This window comes from Grampus griseus, assembly GCF_964374135.1.
Source record: "Grampus griseus genome assembly, chromosome: 11".
In the NCBI taxonomy this organism is placed as follows: domain Eukaryota; kingdom Metazoa; phylum Chordata; class Mammalia; order Artiodactyla; family Delphinidae; genus Grampus; species Grampus griseus.
In genome coordinates this window covers 11,183,684-11,205,561 of record NC_139005.1, presented here as the reverse complement: position 1 = coordinate 11,205,561, position 21,878 = coordinate 11,183,684, and the positions used below count along the sequence as shown (strand labels likewise).

The following is a 21,878-nucleotide window of genomic DNA, read 5'->3' as shown; positions in this document are numbered from 1 at the left end:
TTTTTGTTACACATTTAGGTTACTTTTAAATGTTTGCTTGTGAAGAATACCGTGGCTTTCTTTGTAGTTAACTTTCAGCACATGCCTGATTGTTTCCTTCGGATAATTCTTAGAAGTAGGGTTGATGGGCCGATCGGCACGAGCATTCTTAAAGCTTATGACACATTTTACCAGATTTCCCTCCAGAAAGGCTGTAATGTATCTTTTTCTTCCGTCTTACCTACATTGATTACCATTGTGCTCACATTTGTTTTTCTTTCTTTAAAATGTTATTTCTAAAAAAAAAAAAAAAATGTGATTTCTTTGATCCTTCCTCAGGTTAAAAATTTTTGCTCCATTTGTTGGTCATTTTTATCCTTTCTTAGTTTAATTACCTGTCTATGATATTTGCCCATTGTTTTAATGGATGTTCATGTTTTCTTGATAATATGGAGACCTCTTCATCTATCACTACCTACAGCCTTTTCCATGACCAAAAAAATGAAACTTATATGGATACCTTGATCCGACGTCTGCAGCTGTATTCCCGAAACCTGGAACATCTGGTGGAAGAAAGGACACAGCTGTACAAGGCAGAGAGGGACAGGGCTGACAGGCTTAATTTCATGTTGCTCCCAAGGTAAGGAAGTCCTCCCGCGGACGTGATCTTCCAGCCTCCGCAGACATGCTCAGCCCTTAAGGCTGAAAGCCAAAGCGTATTTGTCTAGCATTGGTCTTCTCCGTATTTATATAGGATTGGTCCCTTTCGCATATTCTTCAACAGATCGTTGTGTTTAAAAATGCACGTATCCCCACTTTTCCAGGCACTGCTCTAGGTACACTTGAACAATTTAATATGTACAGAACATGTATTTATTCTGGATGCTAGTAAATAAATAAGAATCATACTGTATTAGGCGTTGTGACAACATTATTGAATTTTTTATGTATATAAAGCCATATGTTTTAGAGTGGTTTCTATCAGTCTTATTTTACACTTCTATGACACTGTGAACTAAGAAAGAAGAATTTTTTTGTTTGTTTGTTTTGTTTTTTTTTTTTTACACGGAACTCTCACTGTTGTGGCCCCTTCCGGACACGCAGCCTCAGCGGCCATGGCTCACGGGCCCAGCCGCTCCACGGCATGTGGGATCTTCCCGGACCGGGGCACAAACCCGTGTCCCCTGCATCGGCAGGCGGATTCTCAACCACTGCGCCACCAGGGAAGCCCAAGAAGAAGAATTTTTAAAAATCAAAGGTGAAGAAAGAGACCAAAAAATTTGTCTGTTTCAATAATAAGCTATAGGTAGAATCTCTAAACCTTCAGAAGTACACTGCTCACCTTCAGACTGAGTTGGAGTGTATTAAAATAAATTATGCTATTTCCCACCAAACATTTTAATTTAGTGCTGATTTAAATATAACATGTTGTTACTTAGTGCATTTTAGTCAAGTTTATATTGCACAATAAAATATGAGAAAATATTTTTTTTAAAAAATTCATGTACCTTGCTAAGCCTTGCCCTGGTTTGCACTGTCTGAATAGCTAGAAGAAAGAGGCTGTTTTCCAGTGGCTGTGTGGTACCATGGAAGGAGCATGGACGGTAGAGTTAAGGTGACCTGGGTTCCAGCACCTCTTGGCCACTTCTGCTAAGTCTGGGACCTTAGGCCAGTCACTGTCTCTCCCCAGTCCAAAAATGGAAATTAAAGTTTTCCTACAGAATCTGTAAGCTTTAAGGCATTTTCAGGCACTAAGTGTTAGTTTCTTTGCTTTCTTCTGTTTGCCTCAAAGTAGAGGCCAAATTACAAGAAGTGGGAGCATCTTTAGTGGAGAAAGTATGGTTCCACTCTCCCCAGGTGTCTCATCACACAGGCATCTACGGGCTGACCTCTATTTTGTGAAACAATATTACAACCATGACAGAAGAGAAAGAAATTAAGGTTGAAATCCCAGTTTAACGTTTTATAAGTGTTGGTCCTCAGGTAATAACTAAGAAATGTTAAGATAAGCAAGAAATTAAAATGTGAACAGCTGGGAAATAGGTTGGACCAAGGGACCCACAACTGTCACAAATGAGAGGTGATTTTCTCTGCTCAATGAATGATAAACTGTCCTCTTAGATTAAGGATAAGCGAGGCAGTGTCGCATTGGGTGAAATCATGGAAACTGAGGTCAGCTAGGCCTGACTTCAAATCATGGTTCCACCACCTACTTGTGATCTGCAGCCTTGGACAAGTTACCTAAACACTGCAAGCCTGTTTCCCGTCATAGGCTGGCTCAAAGAATCCTCTAAAATAATGTGCACAATGTAGGGTACTTAGCACAGTGTCTGTGACGTCCATGGTTGTTATTACTATGCATAGTAGTTACGACTTTTATATATTACTTGCATTAATTATTATTTTATTTTGAACCCATGCTCATTGAGCATATCAGCTCTACATTAATAAAGGAATGATTTTGAGCTCGTATGAGTTGTTTTCTAAATAAAGAAATAGTTTCTGTTCTACAAGCCTGAATGAGGAGGTAGGAGTTACACACATGCCCTGTTCAGCCATCTGGCCCTGAAGAAAGCCTAATGCAGAACCCATGTGCCCTCAGCCTGGCATTGGTACCCTGGGCATAGGCTGGAGCCCTTATTATTCACTTTAGAGATGGAGTTTCTGTTAGTGCTCTGCGAATGTTCTTTATGTAATGCATCAGTCCTTGCCTGGCCTTTCATGCTGAGTTGTGACAAAAACAACATCCTGATGATTTAGCTGCCTTCCCAGCTTTTTATCACTGATGGTTTTAACCAATAATGACACTCACGATTTGAAACAGCTGGCTCAGCACCGTGGATTTTTTTCCTACCCTTGGTTCAGTGTGCCATGTTGACCACTAGACGGGAGATGTTCCTGTTGGATCACCAAAGACTGTAGGGCAAGGGCTGCAATACACAGTGACTGCAGGGCAAGTCACTTTGATCATTTATATACAAGTTCTTTATATTTGCAAAAGAAAACTAAAATATACATGCATGACACCTAGACGAATCCAAAATAAATATTACAGCAAAATTGTGAATAAGTTGCAGGTAGGAGCTAGACACTTATTTCACGTACTCCTGGGGGGTTTGAAACAGGTTAAAATAGAAGTTTTTTCTACCTATGGAAAAAACTACCTACCTGTGGGAAGCACTTCTAAGACTCTGTATACTGTGTCAGCAAAAACCTGTTATCAAAGTTCACCAGGTTAAGTCATAGCCGTTCCTTCATTTATCCACCAACATTAGTTTCTCTCTCAGGTAACATACTATTTTCTAAGCTCGTATGACTTTTCAGCTATAAGCAGTAAAATGAAGGGCAAAGATGGCGAAGTATCCAATCTTATCATTAGTCTGTGTAGCCTCCAAATAATCTGCACCCTTCCACGGGGCACGTAAAGAACCGCCGCCCCAGACGTGCCCCTGCGAATCTGACCAGCCACACGGCGGGGACGGTTTTCAAGTTTCCAGATTTCATCATCGTACCCACTGCAAGGACCTCCCTTGATGCTCTGAAGGTTTTCTAAATGAGTTTTGGGAATGCTGGTGGTTGGTTGGCTGTCTGTTTTCCAGGAAAGTGCCAGACCTTCTTCCTTTACTGCAGCCAGCACACCTCCAAATCTTCCCCATCACCCCGAGGATCCGAGGCCTGGGTTGTGCAGGAATGTGAAGGGTGGAAGTTACTGAGTTCCAGCACTGGCTCTGCCCTCAGTGGCTCTGGGACCTTGTGCAAGTCATACTTTTTATTTGGTTGGGTTTTTCTGGCTGCACCGTGCAGCTTGTGGGATCTCAGTTCCCCGACCAGGGATTGAACCCAGGCTCTGGACAGTGAAAGCATGGAGTCCTAACCACTGGGCCGCCAGGGAACTGCCCATACTTTCTTTTTAAGCCTCAGCTTTCTCATCTGGAAAAGTAAGGGATTTTATGACCTCTGTCGTACCTCCCAGCTTGCAGGTGGTCCGTACTCTGGTCCTTTACCAAGTGATCCCAAAGGCAGACAGGGAACACGCAGCCTCATGTCAGCACCCCTCCACCCCATTTACTCAATGAAAAGGCAACTTGGCACATAAAGGAAGCGTGGCATCTCTTCTTGTGGTTCTTCTCTCTTAATTCTGAGCCTAATATACTGCCCTTTATGTCTGTTCAACAGAGATAGTCTAAGTTGCTTCTATTCGACTTGTGCAGTTTTAGCAGAATTTTAACTTGTTTACGTGGTAACTGATGTTGCTTTTTAAAGGACCCAATTCTGCTCCAAAATGTTTCAAATAAATCCGGGTTCAGAATATATCAGAATTCATTTTAAATACATTATTTCTTCATAGTGATATTAAACAAGGCCGTGTTAAATATGCCAGGGAAGTAAAACTATTTACTGATGAGAAAGTCAGATCTGATAGCTATCGTGAGTCAAGCTCTTACATCAATGACACACTCTCCTTCTCGGCTTCTGGATGTAGAGCGCTATCTAGAAGAAGCTATCAATAGAGAGGTAAAAAGTGAGCAAGTATTAGGATTGTGTAGGTATTACAGTTACGTGTACATGTATATTAGTGTTATAATCAAGTATTAATACTGAACCTCCTATTCATCTGAGGTCAAATACATGTGTTATGTGTGTGTGTAGTATATCCATACATTCGGTTCATGCCAACTGTCTTTGCTTCCTAGCCACACAATTCACTGGAAATCCCCAATTTTAGAATTCCTGGTGGACAATTAGTACAGCCTCAAAGATTTCTGTAGGGGAAGAAGAAATTTGCTGAAGTTGAAGGCCTTGTTTTTCGCTTCCTCATCTAGGCTGGTGGTCAAGTCTCTGAAGGAGAAAGGCATCGTGGAGCCTGAACTATACGAGGAAGTTACAATCTACTTCAGTGACATTGTGGGGTTCACCACCATCTGCAAGTATAGCACCCCCATGGAAGTGGTGGACATGCTCAATGACATCTATAAGAATTTTGACCGCATTCTCGATCACCACGACGTGTACAAGGTAACCACTTCACCTAATAGGCTGAATGATGGTTCAGCCCCAGGTCAGCAGAACCAGAATTGGTTGATTCTGTTATTACAGTCCTCCGTCACTACCCACTAGCCCCTCTGCCCCAGGATTGGTTCCAGGACCCCCATGGATCCCCAAATCCCCAGATGCTCAAGTCCCTTGTATAAAATGGCATATTTGCATATGACCTATGTACATCCCCATGTACTTTAAATCATCTCTAGATTACTTATAATACCTAATACAATGTAGATGCTATATAAATAGTTGCTGGAGTGTGGCAAATTCAAGTTTTACGTTTTGGAACTTTCTGGAATTTTGTTTAAATATTTTTGATTCATGGTTCATTGAATCCACAGTGCGGAACCTGTGGATACAGAGGCCAACTCTACTCAGGTCTTGTCCTTTGTAATTTAAGATTTAATGAATTAGTGGTTGAATCTGAGCTAAAAGTGAAGGGAAGTGGAAGAATAAGAAGGGTCGTAAGTCGAAATGACCTTGTGACTTTAAGGACCAATATGAAAGACACAACATACAGTCCAGCAGGAATGAATTTGGGGTGTTAAATTTAGGGAAAATGGTTTACTCTTCAGTCATCTTCACAAAATGGGCAGTGTTTAGGCTGATTATGAATGAAGGAGAGAAGGTACCAGAGTTATTCTCAGGAGAATTGGAATCTTTTGTCATTGTTGCTGAAGTAGCAAGCATCGTTCGAAGAAGAGTAAAGAACAGAGCTGGATCTGTTGCCTGACCAGGGTGCCGGCCAGTTCCGGGCTGATAATGTCTGAATCGGAAGAGTAAAGGAGAATTGCATTCCCACATTTTCATGTTGGAAAAGCAGCAGAGCATGTGGAACAAGTAACTTCAGAATTAGAGCTCTTTATTCAAATCCCAGGTTGCCCCACCTCATTGCATGACCTCATAAAATATAGTATTTAATTTCAGCAAGTCTCAATCTACCTATCAGTAAAATGGCACAATAATACCTAACTCAATGGATTATTTTGAAGATTACTGAGATAAACAATATGACTAAAACTCTGTATGCTTAAGTTTAGGGGTCATTCATGTAACAGTCTGTTATGATGGTTTTACCCACAGGAAGGACTTCCTTTTAGGATTTATCTTAGCCCAGTCCTCACCCTATGTAGATCAGAAAGCCATGCTAACAAGAGTTCCCGTTGAATAGAAAATGATTATGCATTTTTTTTTTTTTCCTTTTTTGTGGTAGGTGGGCCTCTCACTGCTGTGGCCTCTCCCGTTGCGGAGCACAGGCTCCGGACGCGCAGGCTCAGTGGCGATGGCTCACGGGCCCAGCCGCTCCGCGGCATGTGGGATCCTCCCAGACCAGGGCACGAACCCGTGTCCCCTGCATCGGCAGGCGGACTCTCAACCACTGCGCCACCAGGGAAGCCCGATTATGCATTTTAGAGATACTCAGCAAAATGAAGTTAACTAACCAACACACGTGAACAATGTATATGATTATGAAAATAATATTAAAAGGGAGAACACTTATCAAAGAATAAATAGGTCTACTGCCTATTACAAGAAAAGTGATTGGAATCATCATAGTACAAGAAAGTGTATTATATATTAGAGAAACCTATAATTATTATTATTTATTTTTTTTAACATCTTTATTGGAGTATAATTGCTTTACAATGTTGTGTTAGTTTCTGCTATATAACAAAGTGAATCAGCTATGCATATACATATATCCCCATATCCCCTCCCTCTTGCGTCTCCCTCCCACCCCTCTAGGTGGTCACAAAGCACCGAGCTGATCTCCCCGTGCTATGCGGCTGCTTCCCACTAGCTATCTGTTTTACATTTGGTAGTGTATATATGTCCATGCCACTCTCTCACTTCGTCCCAGCTTACCCTTACCCCTCCCGGTGCCCTCAGGTCCATTCTCTACATGTGTGTCTTTATTCCTGTCTTGCCCCTAGGTTCATCAGAACCTTTTTTTTTTTTTTTTTTTTTAGATTCCATATATATGTGTTAGCATACGGTATTTGTTTTTCTCTTTCTGACTTACTTCACTCTGTATGACAGACTCTAGGTCCATCCACCTCACTACAAACAACTCAATTTCGTTTCTTTTTATGGCTGAGTAATATTCCATCGTATATATGTGCCACATCTTTATCCATTCATCTGTCGATGGACACTTAGGTTACTTCCATGTCCTGGCTATTGTAAATAGTGCTGCAGTGAACATTGTGGTACATGACTCATTTTGAATTATGGTTTTCTCAGGGTATGTGCCCAGTAGTGGGATTGCTGGGTCGTATGGTAGTTCTATTTTTAGTTTTTTAAGGAACCTCCATACTGTTCTCCACAGTGGCTGTATCAATTTACATTCCCACCAACAGTGTAAGAGGGTTCCCTTTTCTCCACACCCTCTCCAGCATTTATTGTTTCTAGATTTTTTGATGATGGCCATTCTGACTGGTGTGAGATGATATCTCATTGTAGTTTTGACTTGCATTTCTCTAATGATTAGTGATGTTGAGCATCCTTTCATGTGTTTGTTGGCAACCTGTATATCTTCTCTGGAGAAATGTCTATTTAGGTCTTCTGCCCATTTTTGTATTGGGCTGTTTTTTTTTTGATACTGAGCTGCTTGTATATTTTGGAGATTAATCCTTTGTCAGTTGCTTCGTTTGCAAATATTTTCTCCCATTCTGAGGGTTGTCTTTTCATCTTGTTTATGGTTTCCTTTGCTGTGCAAAAGCCTTTAGGTTTCATTAGGTCCCATTTGTTTATTTTTGCTTTTATTTCCATTTCTCTAGGAGGTGGGTCAGAAAGGATCTTGCTGTGATTTATGTCATAGAGTGTTCTGCCTGTGTTTTCCCTAAGAGTTTTATAGTGTCTGACTTTACATTTAGGTCTTTAATCCATTTTGAGTTTTATAATTATTTTTTGTCAAATAGTTTATAAAAAATGATAAGAGCCAAAGATGACTTTTCTGGTATTTAGAGGTGTTCCTAAAATTATATAAAACCATTCAGATTATTTCAACATTGATATAATTGTCATCACATCTGGATGATTCATATTATTATAAAGTACTTTCATATGGTTAAAATCCTTTATAGCGGGGACTTCCCTGGTGGTGCAGTGGTTAAGAATCCGCCTGCCAATGCAGGCGACATGTGTTCAAGCCCTGATCCAGGAAGATCCCACATGCTGCGGAGCAACTAAGCCCGTGCACCACAACTACTGCAGCCCGTGCGCCTAGAGCCCGTGCTCCGCAACAAGAGAAGCCACCGCAATGAGAGTCTTGTGCACCGCAATGAAGAGTAGCCCCTGCTTGCCACAACTAGAGAAAGCCCGTGCGCAGCCACGAAGACCCAACACAGCCAAAAATTAATTTAAAATATATTTTTTAAAAAATCCTTTATAGTTGTTTTATCAACTATTTCACTAGGCTATAAAAACCCTGAAGAAATTAGCATAGAACTGGTCTTGAACTAGTCCCAGAAAAAGCATACAGGGCCATGCTCATACTGAGTTCTCGAAAATTTTTTTTTTTTTTTTGCTACACGGGCCCCTCACTGTTGTGGCCTCTCCCGTTGCGGAGCACAGGCTCCAGACGCGCAGGCTCAGCGGCCACGGCTCACGGGCCCAGCCGCTCCGTGGCATGTGGGATCTTCCCGGACCGGGGCACGAACCCGAGTCCCCTGCATTGGCAGGTGGACTCCTAACCACTGCGCCACCAGGGAAGCCAATTTTTTATGTGACTAACTGCTTCTGTTTGATTTCTTGTGCCATTAGAAGGGGCAGATTCACTAATGAGAAACTACTTCCACAGGTGGAAACCATTGGTGATGCCTACATGGTGGCTAGTGGTTTGCCTAAGAGAAATGGCAACCGACATGCAATTGACATCGCCAAGATGGCTTTGGACATCCTCAGCTTCATGGGGACCTTTGAGCTAGAGCATCTTCCCGGCCTCCCAATATGGATCCGCATTGGAATTCACTCTGGTATGTAGTTGAGCATTGTAGCAATCGAGAACCGTATGTACCTGTGTGCACCGACTAAATCAGAAAGGTTAAAGGATCTTCAGACGTGATCAGTTTTCACATGAGGTTTACTCTTGAATCCTCCTGCCAAATACGAAGTCCCGTTACACATCCTGACATAATTAGACCTATAATTAGTCTCTGGAGAGTTCTAGGAAACGACAGCCGTGACAGCATTCATGGAACGATAAACACCCACCAACCACGAACTAAAATACCAAGCTCCGGACTTCCTATTCAAGCTGCCCTATTTACTATGTCATTTATCTCTTCCCCATTCCCTCCCTCTCCCCCACCCCCAACTTCTGTGTATTTTTTTCCCACTGAAATATTACAGTATCTTAAATGGATTATGTTATCTACAGGGGGAAAACATATCTGTTCAGATCCCTACAATAAAAGGGCGTTTATGTTCCCCCAACCCCTCAGTGGTACAGAAAGTACATGGATCACTTTAAAGACCATGAACCTTATCCAACCTTGAATGTAGAGATTTGAGAAGATGAGTTACGAATACAGCAAGTCCCCTACATACGAACCTTCAAGTTGCGAACTTTTAAAGATGCAAACATGCGTTCGCGTGTCCAGTCATGTAAGTTAGTTCACGTGTCTGGCGTATGTTGTCACATGCGTGCATCCTCTACAAGTGGTTGTGCTTTTGTGTACTTTACTGTACAGTACTGTTTAGAGTACAGTAGTACAGTATCTTTATTTCGAGCCCAGGATGTCCAGAAGTGAGCGTAAAAGCAGCGATGACGTCGCTGCTACTACTGTGCTTTTCAAGGTACTGTACTGTAAGATTAAAAATGTGTTCTTTATTTTTTGTGTTTGTTTTTTATGTATTATTTGTGTGAAAAGTATTATAAACCTATTACAGTACAGTACTATATAGCCAATTGTGTGAGTTGGTTACCTAGGCTAACTTTGTTGGACTTACAAACAAATTAGACTTAACACGCTCTCGGAACAGAGCTCGTTCCTATGTAGGGACTTATGGTATTACAGAAAAATATAGTGGTAGAGGAACTCAGAAGTCATCTAGATTAATCTTTTACAGGGCATAAATTATACTTTCCAAGATAAATAATAATATAACCACGTTTAGAACAAATAATCCCAGGACTCCCTGAAAACTCAGTATTTCCAAAGTCAGCTCACTCCTTTATCAAATAGTTGTAATTGTTAGACAGTCTTTCCTTGTGTTAAAGTAAATCACATCTCCCTATAATTTCTTGTCATTGCCCCTTTTTCTGCCCTCCAAGCCTCACAGAAGACACAGGGTAGAGAAAACCCAAGAGGTCACTCCAGGCTTTGTGGTGAGGGCCAGACAACTGCATTTGCAAAAGTCATCCTGTATCCACCGTGCCTAGCACAGAGTCAGACAGTAAATATTTGGTTGAGTAATGAATCAGTGAGAGTCTCAGAGTGACAGTATCTAGAAGTTAAAAACTGCTGCCACATCTTTGACAGCCAGGAACATAGCTGTGGCCTTCCCCAGTCATGTCACAACCAAATTGTCGTAGATGTTTACATATACACATAAGGGAACTGTTCGGCATCTCCCTGACCCATCACAAATTGTCGGGCCTGGAGGAAGGGACAGCAACAGAACTGATGGAACCAGGGAGAGAGAATGGAGCTCTGGGTCCTGGTCCCCTCTCTTTTCCTCTGTGACCTACTCAATGCCTGAGTGACTGCCAGGGCTCAGGCACTGTCACATTGGGCTGGAATGAGAGTAAATAGTAGACACATATACCGAGACGGGTTTATCCCTAAGAAATTAAAAGGTTGCAGTTAAATATTGATAGTTGAAGACAAAACATAACATCTGCAGGCATTTTCCACCTCCAGGCCCTTCCCAGTTTTATCATTCCATTTTTGAAGTGACTAGTCAAGGCACAGCCTTGGGAAGCTCAGAGATCTTTTTTTTTTTTTAATTTATTTTATTGAAGTATAGTTGATTTACAATGTATTAGTTTCTGGTGTACAGCAAAGTGATTCATTTATACATACATATACTAGTTTGCATCTGTTAATCCCAAACTCCCAGTCTGTCCCTCCCCTCATCCCCCCTCCCCCTTGGCAACCACAGGTTGTTCTCTATGTCTGTGAGTCTGTATCTGTTTCGTAGATAAGTTCATTTGTGTCATATTTTAGATTCTGGGAAGCTCAGAGAGCTTCTAATCAAGTAGCTGCTGCTGTTTTTGCTTGTTTTTTATTTCTATGTGGTTGGTTTTGTTTTTTGCATTGAACCTAACAGGGGAGGGTTCAGTATTTTTATTTTTTCAGTGTTCATAAACAATGAACAACTCAATGTTCAATTTTTTCAGTGTTCATAAACACAGAATATTTGTAGGACGAATCTATCAAGAAACTCATAGAGGTCAAAACCCAATCAGCCAACCATAAAATCAATAGTTACCTCTATCCAAAACCCGATTTTGCAGTTTCTGAGTTAATCTTTAACTTCGAAAATTTTAACTCCTTGCATTCCATCATTCCACACAAATGCTTGCATGAGCAAACCCTTCTTTCCTACCTGATATGCCACCGTGCATCGCCTTGCCTTGGCTTTTATTCTTCCTTTTGGAGTATCCTTGTGCGACAGGCTCCCCATTCTGTATTCACATGGTGCATGAAATGCTCAGGGAAGAAGATGCCAAGTCCTTGTCTTCTGGGTCTTCCATCATCAGGCCACCAATGCCAAAAAGGCTACTCTGACTTAAATAAAAATAAAATAAAACAAACTTGGGCCACTGAGCCTTTGAGTGTACTGTGCCCTCCAGCAGTTCAGAGCTCCGGGCTGTGTGGCTGGAAGAGGAAGCAAGCAGTGGGATTGTCTTCATCCTTCCTGAGAGGCTTCTATTTAATATATTAAAGAGGGGGACTTCCCTGGTGATCCAGTGGTAAAGAATCCACCTTAACAATGCAGGGGACGCGGATTCGATCCCTGGTCAGGGAACTAAGATCCCACATGCTGCGGAGCAGCTAAGCCTGCTGAGCTCACGCACCTCAACTAGAGAGCCCGCGTGCTGCAAACTACAGAGCCCAGGCGCTCTGGAGCCCATACGCCACAACTAGAGAGAGAAAACCCACATGCCATAACTAGAGAGAAGTGCGCGCGCTGCGACAAAAGATCCCGTGTGCCACAACTAAGACCCAGTGTGGCCGAAAATAAATAAAATAAATAAATAAATAAATCTTTATATATATGTGTGTGTATATATATACATATATATGCATATATACACATACATATACATACATATATACACATATATATACATATATATATATATATATATATATATATATATATACACACACACACACATATATATATATAATCTCAAGGAGCACTTTACACCTTTCAGCCTGGATCTCTGGATGCCTTGTTTGTTGCCAATGAGCTTCTCTGTCCTAGAGCAAAATACTTTCTGAAAGCGTGATTTGAATAATGGTGCTCCCCCAGTGAATACATTGACTTAAAGCAAAAGTCACAGGTCGCATTTCCCACCTTGAACCGCTTCTCCATGAAATGAGGTATCGCGCATCGTGACGCTGAGAAGAGGCCTGCCCCCCCCCCCCACTCCACTGTGTGACTTCTGTTGCCTCCACCTCTTGTTTTCTGTCCCTCTCAGGTCCCTGTGCTGCCGGAGTTGTGGGCATCAAGATGCCCCGTTATTGCCTGTTCGGAGATACAGTCAACACAGCCTCGCGGATGGAATCCACTGGCCTCCGTAAGAAGGGAGACTGCTTTTTTTAGAGGACAGAGATTCTGTCTTCCAGCAGAGGGGAATTGTAGGATAAAATGCAGAATAAGTGCCAGTGAGATGAAGAATGACTCTTCACACTGACTGGCCGTGAGCCTGGGTCAATCCAGTCCTTGCTACAAATTGCCGTTTACTGATAACTTTTTTTTTTTTTTTTTTTTTTTTGCGGTACGCGGCCCTCTTACTGCTGTGGCCTCTCCTGTTGCGGAGCACAGGCTCCATGGCTCACGGGCCCAGCCGCTCCGCGGCATGTGGGATCTTCCCGGACCGGGGCACGAACCCGCGTCCCCTGCATCGGCAGGTGGACTCTCAACCACTGTGCCACCAGGGAAGCCCTACTGATAACTGTTTTATTCTTCCTTTTTGACTCAGTTTTAGACTGTTATCATTAATTTGGGTTCATTTGCAATGCATTCAGGCATGCTCTACCTGGAATAGCCATGAAATTTAGCATAGATCCATGTAAGTTAAACAGAAATTCCGTTTAACAGGAATCTATTCAGGCCAAGGGTATGAACAGAAGAGCCTGAAGGGAAGGGCTAATGATGCCATAGCTTCTGCTTGTCTCTATATTGCCTGCAGACAGGAAGGAGTTCCTAGGACATTTAAAGTACGATGGTAGTTACACATATAGCCCGTAAAGCTGTGGCGTTGGACTTGGTTCCTGGAAGGAGCCTGATATCTGTGGCAGCAGCCGCCATTTACATGGCCTCACAGGCATCAGCTGAGAAAAGGACCCAAAAAGAAATTGGAGATATTACTGGTGTTGCTGATGTTACAGTCAGACAGTCCTACAGACTAATCTGTCGTCGGGCCCCAGATCTGTTTCCTACAGACTTCAAATTTGACACCCCTGTGAACAAACTACCACAGCTATAAATTGAGGCAGCTGATGTCAAGCTCCTATGCACACTGAACTTTGCCTGATGTACATAGCCTTACAAAGTGCTGGACTGAGCCTTTAATAAGGAAAAACGAAAGACATGGTATGCATTCCAGGGCTAAATTTTTTTTTAGGTTTACTTTTTTTTTTTTTTTTATTTTTGGCTACGTCAGGTCTTCGTTCCTGCACGCAGGATTTCTCTTAAACTGAATAGAAATTCAGTGAGTTAGATACAGAGTATATACCCTGGTTCACTTTCCTATTCCTCTTTTATTTGGTTTTCCTTGGAATTGGTTTTAATAAAGAAAATGATAAGTATTTGTTATATGCAAAAACTTATATTGCGTTTTTCTGGCAAGGTAGAGGCAGTGTGTGTTACAGCTAGTAAATGCTCAATAAATACCTATGACTATGATAATATTAGAAATATATACAAGAGAGAAAGAAAGCATTGGTAATGTGTGTGCGGGCTTACAAAACACTGGTGGTAGTATGGTATTTTGGCAGTCTACTGACAACCTGATACTGGTTTGAACTAGAAAATCACAGTGTAAAGGAAATAATAAGGTTGGGGCCAAACAGACGGGTTAAAATCATAACTATACAAGTCACTGTCTGTGTAAGCTTGGGAGGAAGTTACCTCATCTTTCTAGGCATCAGAAAGTTGAAGATACAAATTGAGGATGGGATTCCAACCTTGCTGGAAGTGTTTCTGGAAGGAGTTGAAGTGATGTGTTTTAAGCATTGAGCAGCCCTCTGGTACATGGTAGGCAGGCAATACGGGGTTTTCATTATTCTTACTGTTGTTACTGTCTGTGGCACCCAGAGTGGGAAGGTGTTATATAGTAATCAATCAGTGAACGAGATTGCCCTCACCACTTGTTTGTTAGAAGGATAACCGTTACCCGGGAAGAGTAAAATGCGAGAAAATCAAGGCTCTATAACTCTCTCCAGAATCTTCACCTTGCCGCCAACACTTTAGCTACTTATTGGAATGTCTATATGGAGACACCAGAGCAAATTCCACCTTTTAAGCTCAGCACCACAGGCTAAATCCAAAGCCAGGCCCAGGGGCTCCCACTCTGAGCTGGGATGAGAATTTACGGGGCCAGCCTAAGGAGCCCCCTCCCTCAGGACCCTCTCTCTTCCCGTGTGCGATAATAGTTCTTACCTCACTGATGATATTTTTTAGTATTTTTACTGCAGTATCTAAGCTGCCAAGAGCCCCTGTAATAAATATTCTGGCTCAAGGGGAAACCAATGGTGCCACATAATAGCTCTCAAAACGGGTGAGATTTTCATTGATCTGCTCCGCATTTCCAGCCTTGAGGATTCATGTGAGCGGCTCCACGATATCCATCCTGAAGAGAACGGAGTGCCAGTTCCTGTATGAAGTGAGGGGAGAGACGTACTTAAAGGTAAGGAGTCCGCGGAGACAGCACCCGGAGGAAAGCTCTCACCAGCACCTGGGGGATGCCTCCTTTGAGACTGGACATCCAATGATCAGTATATTGATGAGCATGAGAACGAAGGGCGCTTTCCTGCTCTCCCCGCAATGATCACCCACCCTCCCCTGTAGGAGAAGCTACCACCGAAGACTATAAACTCAGAACATCCCTTTACTCCAAAGACCCCTCCTGATGTTTTGAACTATGGCCACTACGTTATAAAATGCTGCCACCATTTCTTTCACCTGTATCCGGGTTTGTCCCCAGTTCCCCCTCCACTCCCAAGAGCTAAGTCTATTGCAGGACTACTTTAGTCAAAGCCCCCCTCTCCCCACTTATGTCCTCGCTTTTACTGCAAGACGCTGCTACTCTCTAAGGCCACCTTTCTTGCTGTACTTTTCTGAGGTTCTGGACCAGTGAACCTCAAGGTGTGGCTCCACGTTCTGCCTCAGCATCGTCCGGGCACTTGTTACAATGCGGATGCCTGGACTCCCCCCGCAGGCCTGCGGAGTCAGACCCTCCTTGGGTGTAGATCAGAAATCTGTGCTTGAAACACGCACTCTATGTGACTGTGATGCGCAGGGAGACGGAGGAATCCCCGTTTCAGATGTGCCACGCTGCCCCGCACGTTTAGAACAGCAGCCCTCGAGAGCCTCCGCGCGTCTCCAGGTGGCCCACCGGCTGCTAGTTGAAAGCAACCGCACTCACAGTCGGTCTGAAGCCAATGATCGGCCAAGACCACCTGCCTCTACTAGTCATAGGGCCGCTGGCCTCTACTCTGTGACAACTGGGAGAGCCTCCTTTCAGGTAGTTGTGTCCAAACATCACACTTGCTTTTTTAATTCTCCGTAAATACATTTTCTGCAGGGTGTTCCCCCCAAAACAGAAGTGGTCTAAGGATTATTACAGTCCAAACAGAGCCCCAAACCACAATTGTTTTGAATGAGTGATTTTTAAAAATATAAACATCCAGTCTCCTTTTCAAATACAAGCTCTAGCAAAACCAGAATTGCCTGTGTTTCCCTTTATTTTATAGCCTCCAGATGGGCCCAGCCAGTGGTACTTAGTGAATGTTTATTACGATGCACACGCGTTGATAATTTACACACTTAATGTGGGGAAACTGTGGCACAAGTTTCGTGGCAAAGTTTTGGGACAAAAAGGGCCGGAATAAAACGTAGACAACAGAAACCAGTTGGATTCGTTGGCGTAGCAGGATTGCAGATGAATGTTCTTCCTTCTTCGTTTAGAGCTCTTGTGCTGTTGCTGTGGTGATATTTTGAAATATCTTTTGGGAAAAAAGAAAATTCTACTTTGAAAAAGCACGTCTGGTGGATGAGAGACTTATTTTTTAACAGGCACTTAGACATAAAGATCGGTGTACAGATAATGCAAATCATATCAGGAACAGGTGCTGTCCTAAAATATGGGCACTGATGAGAAACTCAGAGGTGAAATGTCTTGGAAACAGATACTTGTCAGAACGGTGGGCTAGAGCCGACTGTCTTGGTCTCCATGGTACACACCTTTCTTTTCTCTCTAGGGAAGAGGAACTGAGACCACCTACTGGCTGACCGGGGGGAAGGACCAGGAGTACAACCTGCCAACCCCTCCGACCGCGTAAGCTGCCTGCGGCTGTGATGGGGAGGGGTGGGGGAGGGGAGGTCTTGGCTTTGTAAGTTGTGCTACGTGCGGTCGAGTGCTTTGCCAGTGGCAGTGATGCAATGAATACAAGGTGAGAGACTACACACATGAAAAAGCTTGGAAACCTCCCTTCTCTGACTGCTAGAGGGTTTCAGGTCTGCTCAGGAGACCAGAGGACAGTTTAGGGCTCCCTCCCTGCCCCTCTGGTCGTGACAAAAGTAGAGCAGTGGAGCACACTGTACTGCATCGCCTCCCGTGCCTGCAGTGCTCTGCCGTCACCCGATGAAACAGGAACGCCCCCAGCTCCAGGACTGCGGGTCTGGGTCTTCACATGGAGCATGTGTTCCCCGTGAGATGAGGAAGACAGGTTTCAGGTCCAAGTAACCGGTTTCAGGTTCCCCTAAAGGTGACTCGAATGGTCTTCCGGTTGCACCTTGGCCACTGCGATCAGTCACTGTGGCCGTTGGAATGGCTTTTGCTGTGGTGGAGAAACCCCGTTTTGCAGACTCCTAGACGCAGGACCCAGACACATGGGGAAGACCGTAGAGATGCCAAGTCAACCCAGATCGTCCCTGGGTCACGGGGGACCTGGCCCCTTATTAAGAGCACCCCAGGTCCCTTCTAAACTCTTGAAACCCTCCACCTGTTGTGAGCCCTCCCCAGACAAGCCACACTCCTAGGAAGGTGTGGGACCAATGTGTTTTCAGAGTTTCGTGGTGGCAGGGGCCTAGCACCCTCCTGGCTTCCTTTCCCCTCCCTGCAGAGGTATGTGTAAACCTAACCGTGCCTCCGAATTCCGCAGCATGTTGTTGCACTTTGAAATTGAAATATATCAATAATTTCCTGCTCGAAATATATTCTGCTTTTCCTACAACTACACAGAGCAGGGATGACAGATCTTTAAGCTCATCAAGGGAAGGCAAGGATCATTTTGTGTTGTCTGGACTTCCTGTGTTCAGCCCAGAACAGGTGTTCAACAAGTATTCAGTGAATGGAACTGGCGGTTCTGGAGCTGAGGGATAGTCTGTATGAATTGCTGAGAAGATCCGTTTTCCCTCCGCACTCTCTCTCCAGGGAAAGCCAACAGCGATTGCAAGCCGAGTTTGTAGACATGATCGCCAGCTCTTTACAGAAAAGACAGGCCTCAGGGATAAGGAACAGAAAACCAACCCGGGTAGCCAGCTACAAGAAGGGCACCCTGGAATACTTGCAGCTGAACACGACAGACAAGGAGAGCACCCATTTTTAAACCTCAGTGAAGTCTCATGGCTCGGGCAAACTAAGCCCAGCTGCACTTGGGCAGGTGTCCTGAAGCTTCCATTTCCCTGACACCTCAGTGGAACGGAAGAAGACTTAGATGCAACCTCTTCAGCCTCGGCTGCCCTGTCTGGAACATAGACTTGCTTCTGTGAATCAAATGTGTGCTGTGCCCTCAGTGCGATAATTACCTTTTACTCTGGGGCCCAATCTCAACAGTTACCCCAGGGAGCTTCGACCTGGGAAAGAAGAGGAATGAATGTACCATCTCGAAGTTGAGGAGATTTTGTTCTTATTTCGCCTATTTTTGTTTTGTTTACTGGCTCTTTTTCCTTCTGTATTCGTGATAGGATTCTTTTTTTAATTGTCGCAATTATATTTTAAGTACTTTGTCTCCATTAAATTATATTTAACTCATAATTTTTGCAGAAAATATGCAGTATATGAGGTAGGAATAAAAGTTAAGTGTTTCCTGGGTCTGTGGATGTGTTTCCATCTTTTCCACCCATTTTTCCTGGAATGCACCATCCATCGCCTTGCACTCACTGAAAAACTGACTTAAATCCCCTGCACTGAAGGAGGGCAAATAGCATCATTGCTCAGGGATACGAACCTTGATGTTTATCATTACCTGTGTGCATGTGGTAATTTTGTGTCTAGGCCTCTACCATAGGAGCTGGGCTAAATTCAAATCCTGTTTACCTGTAAAGACACATTACTTCAAACTCTTCAAACCCCCTTTCACATCCAGCAGCAATCTCTTGCCCCTTCTAATGGCACTCCAGCATGACTCGTCTGCTTGAAATCTCTGGGGAAAGGACAAAAGTCAGGTTGAGTAGACTAGTATCAGCAAGGGCAAGAACAAGCATGTAACACCCTGGCTCTAAACCACTAAAACAACTGCTCTAACCACATCATGCCTCCCCAGGCCTCTGCCACAAAAGCCACCCCAGAGATTAAGAAACAGGTTATGTCTTCTCCATCACCTGGAAAAGCAGACAATCAAAAGGTAATAGGGCTTCCCTGGTGGCGCAGTGGTTGAGAGTCCACCTGCCAATGCAGGGGACACATGTTCGTGCCCCGGTCCAGGAGGATCCCACATGCTGCAGAGCGACTGCACCCGTGAGCCATAGCCGCTGAGCCTGCGCGTCCGGAGCCTGTGCTCCGCAACGGGAGAGGCCACAACAGTGAGAGGCCCGCGTACCGCAAAAAAAAAAAAAAAAGTAATAAATTATCTCCTGATATATAGGTTGAACACGTAATATGCAGCAAGAGTCCTTCCTTGGAATCTGGAGGTTTATAATCTGTCTGTGCCTCTGTGTCCAGCACAAGGAGACTATACACAGGGATGAGGTCGTGGCATGGAAGTTCTTGGTCATTCATTCATTCAGGAAGCACATTTGACCTTCTCCTTTTATTCCAGGGACTGGGCTTAATGTAGGCTGTAGAGACATACAGTCTCTCCAAACCTTGAATCTTATAGGAGAGAGAGAAATGGAAAGAGATAAGTGGGTGTGGGAACCAAGCAGCATCCTTGACAACAGGCAAACTTAGCAACTCTAAGGTCGACCAGAAAATTGTTTTTAATGCTCACAGGGCATTGATGAAAAACTTCTCAGTTGAAGGCTCCCGTGTTTGTATTCTATTATAGACTCTACGTGGTTGTGAAATATTTCTTGACCTTTAAACAGATGTGTGGCCTCGGCTTGACCACTTAACAGTGTGGATGTATAACACCAGTGATGACAGTGACTAAGAATAGTACCGGCCAAATTCCTTCTCTGCTCTTTTCTAGCTGTAAATTAATTAATGTCTCCAAGCCTCTGTTTCATTAATAAATCATTAATCATAATATCCACCTCAAGGAGTTGTTATAATGATTTTTTTTAATGAAATTTGTCAAGAACCTAGCACAGTGGTTCATATAGTAGATTTTCAACATATAACCTCTACCTTCAACTTTTCCCCCCTCTCTCTACTTGCTTAATTAGTCAGAACTAAAGCATTTCAAACACAGGACTTTCATGTGCAATAAGCATACTTAAGATGATTTTTTTTCAAGAATTGATTATAGAATTTTTCAAATGTACACAAAAGTAGAGAGAATAGCTTATGAATCCCCATCGAGTCATCATCAGTTTCAAGAATTACCAATATTTTCCCAATCTTGTTGCATCTATCTTCTACCATCTTTGTTTGTTTTACCAAAACTTCCAAATACCCTGTTTTAAAAAAACTTAAATATTGTTTAAGAAAACTTCCAAATATCCTGTCTTTCACCTATAAATACCTCAATACATCTTTTAAAAAAATTTTTTATTGAAGTATAGTTATAGAAAATGTTGTGTTTCAGGTATACAGCAAAGTGATTCAGTTTTATATATATGTATATAAACATATATATATATATTCTTTTTCAGATCTTTTCCATTATAGGTTATTACAAGATATTAAATATAGTTCCCTGTGCTATAGGTCCTTGTCGTTTATCTATTTTATTTATAGTAGTGTGTATCTGTTAATCCCAAACTCCTAACTTATCCCTCTCCCCCCTTAACCAGTTGACAAACAGTTTATGTAAAGGGCCAAGCAGTAAATAGTTCACACTTGGCAGGCAACCCTCTCTCTGTTGCAACTACTCACCTCTGCTGTTGTAGCACGAAAGTCGCCATAGACAGTATGCAAGGCCATGGGCAGGATGTGTTCCAATAAAAGTTTATTTTTATTTGCAGCTATTGTTTGCTTAACCTTGCTCTAGCAGATAAGGATTTTTTAAAAATCATAGCTAAAATACCATTATCATAGCAAATGAAATGAATGAAAAGTCCTTAATATCAACTAATAACAGGTTCATTTTATTAAAAATCTCCCTAGCTGTTTCAAAAAAATATTTTACATTAGTTTTTTCAAGTCAGGATCCATAAAGGTCCATATGTTTACACATGCCTGAAACATCACTCTAGTCTCTTTTAACCTATACTGTTTCACCCATACACACTTTTTTTCTATGACATTTATTTGTGGAAGAAATTGAGTCATTTTTCCTACATAGTTCCTCAATGAATTTAGCTGATTGAATATTCATGGTTATGTTTAATTTGTTCTTATATTTTCCATATTTCCTGGAATTTGGTAGTTAGACCCAGAAGATAATTAGAGTCAGGTTTAATATTTGCCCAAGATAATTTATGTAGCCAGTCTCCCAAAGGAGAATTTAGATGTGGAAAATAATACACTGAGATTCCAGCTCCAGTGATCAGTAATGAGACTAGATTATAATTGCACACTTGGCATTAGTTTTAATCACCCACTCCCACCTCAAACCCCCAGAATGACAGAAAATTACTTCTACAAAGAATTGGGAAACAGGAAAGAATATCCTTGGTGAACCGGAAATTATGAGGCAATTCTGAAAGACAGAAAACAGATGGGATCAGACTAAAAGAGAGAATAGTAGCCCAAAGCAATTGTAGAAGAGGACTGATGGAAAAGGTAGGAAGGGTTCTGGGGGAGCTCCAAGCGCAGAAGGAGCAGATGAAGGGGCAAGAGAGAATCTTAGCGTTAATCAACACTAGGGTGGAGGCTACCATTGCCAATGAGAGTACACAGACTTAGGGGGAAGGGAGCCAGCTCAAACCCTGGCCTGGCTCTGCCTCTGACCAAGGCTGAGGCAGCCATTGCCAGCACGCACATTCCTGCCCACACTTGGGAGGAGGGGAACTAGCTCCAGGTAGGAGACCACCGAAACCAGCGGGAGTGAAACCAGCTGAGTAGTGTGGCAACAGCCTCACTGGCCCTGACCCAGCCTCTAACCAAGTCACACATACCAGGGAAA

At 42.9% G+C, this 21,878-nt stretch overlaps 1 protein-coding gene across 1 annotated transcript in view; it reads left to right on the top strand.

The window, feature by feature from the left end:
* Positions 1 to 18,399, top strand: part of GUCY2C (guanylate cyclase 2C) — a gene marked incomplete at its 5' end in the record, with an annotated part of 69,502 nt that extends 51,103 nt beyond the window's left edge. The window contains 7 exons of the mRNA XM_082666757.1: positions 461 to 619; positions 4,803 to 4,995; positions 8,825 to 8,999; positions 12,680 to 12,778; positions 15,018 to 15,112; positions 16,686 to 16,762; positions 17,861 to 18,399. Coding sequence (XP_082522883.1) covers positions 461 to 619; positions 4,803 to 4,995; positions 8,825 to 8,999; positions 12,680 to 12,778; positions 15,018 to 15,112; positions 16,686 to 16,762; positions 17,861 to 18,035 — 973 coding nt within the window. The 3' untranslated portion in view covers positions 18,036 to 18,399. The remainder of the gene's footprint in view (positions 1 to 460; positions 620 to 4,802; positions 4,996 to 8,824; positions 9,000 to 12,679; positions 12,779 to 15,017; positions 15,113 to 16,685; positions 16,763 to 17,860) is intronic.
* Between the last annotated feature and the right edge of the window lie 3,479 nt (positions 18,400 to 21,878).